Below are 6,116 nucleotides of genomic sequence, written 5' to 3' on the forward strand. Positions count from 1 at the left end.
CTAAAATGTAAACTATAAAGAAAAGAAATTGACAAAGAAATAGAGAAATAAAAAGAGAAAGTTAAACTCTTGTGTGTTATTTCAATGGGGGAATGTCCCTTATTTATAAAGATACATATGATGGTGGCTGAAGATTGAATCATCAAGTTCAGATTCAAGGGATGATTATGGCTAGAAAGCCGTGATAATATTTTGAACATACAAACAATGGTAGTTAGATAATTGTGTTGATAATGTACTATAAAACTATTAAGAATACTAAAATGTAAACTATAAAGAAAAGAAATTGACAAAGAAATAGAGAAATAAAAAGAGAAAGTTAAACTCTTGTGTGTTATTTCAATGGGGGAATGTCCCTTATTTATAAAGATACATAAGCCCTAAGGAAATTAGGTAATTACTCTGAATATAATCAAGAATTAATACTGAGATAATACTTTGGGTAACCTAATGATTCTTCATTATTATGGATATCCATATATATAATAATTATAACAAAAAAACAGTTTGGAGGAGCTCTAAAAAATCTATAAATGTGAAGAAAGATATAAAGAATATTGAGGAACTCTATTTTAAATCATGAGTTTAAAAGAACTAGTGTAACACATTTTGTTACAATTCTTCAAATTTTTAAAGAATGCTATGAGTGCTATTAGAACTTTGAATATTTATAATCAACTAAACCATCTTACAAGCTACACCTAGAATAATATTTGAAATATTGATTTTGGGAAAATATTCTTTTTAACTTCATTTGACAAGACTTTTTGGAAAATTGGTATTGTATTGTTTTCAAAGAAAAAATATGCAAGCAAGAGATGGTAGAGCAAATTTCGGTTATAAAATGTCGATTAATTATGAACTTGGTAAATAAATACAAGTCAGCAAAGAAGATCTAAATCGGGATCGATTCAAGTTGTTGGTGTAATTTGTTGGTTTGGCCCCTTGTACCAGATGTGCTGTGTGTGGTGTGGTTTATCTCTCTCTCTCTTCTCAATAATAATAAATAATGAATATTAATATATTATCTAGAATATGTGCATTGCATTGCATGCATTCCCTTTATAATAATTCCAAATTATAGCATCACCCATCAAAAGGGATCATTGTCTATGAAGGAATCTTCAACAGGAATGGTTATACTTGGTAGGGCCAGGTGCTTATTGTGTTGCTTTGAGCTAAGCCCATGTGACTACTACTAGCCAATGAAATTAATTAGCAGATGCACATATTATTATTCTATTCTCTATGTTACCAATTAAAAATAAAAAGGAAGAGATTACTCCCATAATAAGATTTGAAAGCCAATCAGTGAGAGTGTACTAAAAAACAAGAAGTAGAATCATAATTAATATTCTTTATTATTTAGTAGGAAGGAAGGAGAAGTTAATGAGAGCTTCCATCATTTTCATTCACCTCTGTCACCAAACAATTACTAATTCACATAAAATGGACCCATAAAGGGTGGGCTCCTTAATGATTTACATTGTCTATAAGATTCTCTCCATTATTTTGTTTGTGAGAGTGACTGTTTTCCCATGCATCCAAGATAAACATAACAACTGATTGTGTTTTCTTAGTGGGATATGCCTTGGTTAGGTAAAGAGATAAAATCTTAAGCAAATTTGGACAATTGGACGAATAAGCAGTGTTTGAAGACCACATAATAGAGTCAAACCCAGTGAAATAAAGAAACAAATCACATCCTATTTGTTTTTTACTTGATTATAGTACCTTTTAGATTACATATAATGTGATTTAGTTTGGGTATTCAATCATAATGTTCTTCTCAAAGTAGTAAAGGGTAGGCACATCATGTTTAAATGGAAATAAATATAGCTTCGGGTTAAAAATGGATATATGATAATAGTTAAAGTACAGATATTGATTCAAAGTATTAGCATATATACATATATAATAATATATTTTTTGTTGTTGTGAAAACATTGAGTTAAATAATTTTGTAGGGCAAAAAGTTGTAGCAACAAACTGATTGTCCTTGATTTTTGCTTTAAAAGAATATTTTGCAAAATTAAATCAGTATTCCAAATTCCTATTACAAGTGCTGGAGTCCTAATCCTTTTTTAAGCAAATAAATATAATTAGGACGGATGTCACAATCGATTTTGGCCAGATTCTCTTTTGTGAACCCAAACACCTGTTTTCAAAAGGAAAACCAAAAAATGAGGTATGTGGTGGTGTGAGGATAATGTTGATTTTACTAGTGTCTACTTTTAAAAAGGAAAAATACATAAATAAATAATTATCGTCTTAAAGCATTGACCATAATTGCAAGAATAACAAAGGAATATAGAAATTGTATTTTATTCTCACCAAGATAAGTCCGGATCTTGTACAACCAAAATCCAAAACAATACCACCTACTATTTTCAACATTGAATTTAATCTCCTTCACACATTTTTTTTTCTTTTCATTTTGCTCATCTCTGCAAGGACAATAGTAGCTTTTATCTTAGGGAATCATTTCCAAAACCATACTCATGAACCTAAACCTAAAGTCTATATAAAATGTCAAAAGTTACAAGTCATCAAGTGCCCATTCCATTTTGACTCATTCTCAATGATATAAGAGGAAGAATCAAGGATCTAATACGTCAAATATTATTTTACATAAGGCATATAAAATCTTAAAGAACACATTTGGTAGGTGTTAAACACATCACATACTAATATAACTAAATTCTAACATATTTACTTCATATAAATTTCCACGTTTATAATTGTGTAATGTGGACTTTACCCTGGCATTATTTATGTAGATTTTTGCACAATATTTAAAACCCCAACAAAAAAGTAACAAGGAACACTGTAACGAAACCCATTAAACAAAAAAGAATAAATAGACTTTCAACTATGTTTTGTTGTGTTACATTATGCCAAGTTCTTCATAGCTGGATTCAGAGTATTCATTTTCTTTCCTTGAGAGTTGAGAGTCCCACATGGGGCACTTATAATCAATCTTCCTTGTGAGAGTTACACCACCCTCTTCATCATGCCTTGCAATCAATCTGAAAGCTAAATAGAGGGATCAGCTTCTTCAGCTAGAGGCAGTCTTTTTTATAGTGCAAATTTTTAAATGAGTTAGTTTCAAGGGTAATTATTAGAGATCTGAAATTTTTGCTCAAAATAAATCATACGTTATGTGACCATTTGTTTTAGCAAGTGCCTATCAATCAAACTGAGTTTTGAACAACAATTTCAGATAGTAAATTTTCAACACAAAAGGAAGAAGAAAGAAAAAATTAGTAAAAGTTCTTATACCAACTCCATAAAAGAAAAAGAAAAAATAAAAAGAAAAACCCATCTTTGAGATAACCAAAGAAAACTAATCCTGCAAAATTTTAATAGCCGCTCTCTGTCTCTCTTCTCTCACTCTATTATCAAAAGACTCGAGGTTCTTTTTACATGCTGTTGTATTATTTTTCTTATCCAATGGTGTATATAATTTTATCTGCAAAATTCTCTTGGTGACTTTCTCTATACATCATCTTTCAAGGTTTTATGAAGGTGATTTTTCCAGCTAAAGCCTTCAGATTTAGCATCATCATCATCATCATCTTCCATGCTGTCATCATCCCCTGTAGTGGGGCTTCCACCTCTAGTTGCAGCTAGCTGGAGGGGACCTTGGGGAGAACCTGACTGTGCACTACTAGCTTTTGAAGAATCGCCGTATTGATCTGGGCTCATCCATAAGCCACCTAAAACGACAACCGATTGGTTTGCATGAGCTGATGTGCCTGATGGAACTCTCCTTGTGTGAAGTCTAAATTTCTAGATTAGTAGGAAACAAAGAAAAAAGAAAGAAGAATATTCAGTTTGGTCCACATCGAAGAACATCTAATTCATTTGTCAAAACTCAAAAGTGGTGCAAGACTTTGAAAACTCAGGAAGCAAAAAGAGAAAAATAATAAATAAATAAAAATTCAGGGACCTACTTGCAAATGACTCTTCACTTCATCATTGGTCAAACCATCTACTTGCATGAGTTCTCTAATTTGCTTAGGGGTGGCCACTGCAATAGATCACAGAAATTCCAACTAGTTCTTTTTAAAATAATAATCATAAGATAAGTTAGAGACAGTAGAGATACTCAAAATCAAATTTTTGTGTTCAATTAAGAAACAAAATAGTCAAATTCCCATCTCTAATAAGTAATGCCTCAGAAACAATTATACTTTTCTGTTGAATCACATGCAAACCCAACGAGTAGTTGTAAATAGAAGAGTGTACCTTTTTATTTATTTTAAAAAAAAGTTAAGTGTGAAAGGTGAAAAATCAATTTCAACTCAACATTAAAGATTCTGGACTTTCTGTCACAATACCAAGAAAAAATAATTGAATATTAGTGTCTAACCTTGTGAACCACCGAGTTGCTGCAAGGCATTGACGAATCGCCTGTGCAGTTCAGGTGACCAGCACCTTCTCTGTTTCCGAGCAGTCTGCTGTGACCCAATTCGTAAATTCGAATGAACATTGGCTGGAGAGGAAGATACAGCTCGACCAGAATTGGATCTACCACTGCCGCAACCCGATTCCTCCTTGGGATTCTTCAAGCCCGTAGTAAGCAAAGAAAGCCCTGGAATCGAAAACTCATCTTTCTCTTCCTTCCTTACCAAAAAACCAGAATACGGCTTAATAAACGGTGCGAAAGCCCTCCCTGAAGTCCTATCTCTACAACTCTGAAATGGGTCCTCAATTTTCAAAACCTTCTCGTTACTCATCTGGGATAAATGCATACATGAATGAGCAAAAAACTAGCATTTTTTTCCAACTGGAAGCAAAATGACATATTTTGGGGTTGAATATTTCTTGTGTACCTTAGTTTGAGTCTTAGAATTTTGCTTTAGATTCTTGGTTATATGATCACTGCTGGAAATATCATCCGTGTTCCATAGCTGAACAGAGCTCATCCAGTTCTTTTTATCTCTTGAGTCTTTTTCACTTTTGTTTTTGTTATTCTCCTCATGTTCTTCATCTTCTTCTTCACAATCCTTCTTCAATGGTATAAACTCCTCAAGCACTGGCTGAGGATTTGTTGTCACTGCACATTGGGATGACTCCTTTTTCAGAGCTAGAATAGCTGAAAACAAAAAAAGAGAAAACAAACAACAAAAGAAAACGTTAAAACCCATGAATCAATATCCTCAAGGATGAAACCCATCACAGAAAAATACTTAAAACCAATGCTTAGAAGAAATCAAAAACCTATTTCCAGTAAAAAAAGATCATTTATAAGAAATGAAACCCAGTTGACATAATGATATGAATGATGAAAACAAAACACAAAAGTTCGAAGAACAGGACAGACCGTCGCTCAACAAAACCATGCATAGAGGAAGCTCGCGTTTGAATGCGTCGATCTTCTTCATTTCCTCTTCCAATCTTCGGACGAAATCGCCAAGCTTCGTGGCCCTCTCGGACACATTTTCGATGGAGGAAACCTCGTTGAGAAATTCATGGATCGATTTCGGAACATAACTTGCTCTGAAATCCAAACTCAGCTCCGATGGAATCGAGCCCATTTGGAGAATCTTTAATTAATTTCTGAAGCTCGAAAAGCAAAACTCCTCAGATCTTTCTTTTTCACCCCTATCCTATTCGTTCTATACCTGTTCTTTACGTGAAGGAAAAGAAAATGAGAGAGAATGAGAAACTGTTCTGGAGAACTCGCAATACAAACAAATATTATACGACACCGAGTATATGTATATATATATATATAATGGAAAAAGGTGTTTGGTGGGAAAGAAAATGTAGAGTTGAAAGATGAAAAAAATAGAAAATGAAAAATTAAGGAGAGACGAAAGATTCTGAAAAAAAAAAAAACAAACAGTGAGAAGGATTAATAAACCAATGAGAATTGGACAGCTGGAATATTTGTTAATCGCGTTTCCGCATATGCTATAATTTATTTATCCAGATGCTCCTCTCCCTAATTTTCCGAATTGAAGCCGGGATCGAGTCGGATTAACTTTATTAAATGACGGAATTACCCTCAGAACATTAACATAATTACGGAATAATAAATAGAATAGATACCCGTTTACTCTTTTCCTCTCCGCCAAACGAATTTGCGGTGGATACCGATGGTATTG

At 33.0% G+C, this 6,116-nt stretch overlaps 1 protein-coding gene across 1 annotated transcript; it reads right to left on the reverse strand.

Moving 5' to 3' along the window:
• Window positions 1-3,190: 3,190 nt before the first annotated feature.
• Window positions 3,191-5,786, reverse strand: LOC133797970 (transcription factor HHO2-like). The gene is made up of 5 exons (XM_062236123.1): window positions 5,330-5,786; window positions 4,839-5,101; window positions 4,376-4,742; window positions 3,957-4,033; window positions 3,191-3,792 (listed from the first exon to the last, which is right to left on the reverse strand). The coding sequence occupies exons 1-5, from the start codon at window positions 5,541-5,543 to the stop codon at window positions 3,499-3,501; spliced, it is 1,215 nt and encodes a 404-aa protein (XP_062092107.1). The 5' UTR covers window positions 5,544-5,786; the 3' UTR covers window positions 3,191-3,498.
• Window positions 5,787-6,116: the final 330 nt, after the last annotated feature.

This window comes from Humulus lupulus, chromosome 1, assembly GCF_963169125.1.
Source record: "Humulus lupulus chromosome 1, drHumLupu1.1, whole genome shotgun sequence".
Lineage (NCBI taxonomy): Eukaryota > Viridiplantae > Streptophyta > Magnoliopsida > Rosales > Cannabaceae > Humulus > Humulus lupulus.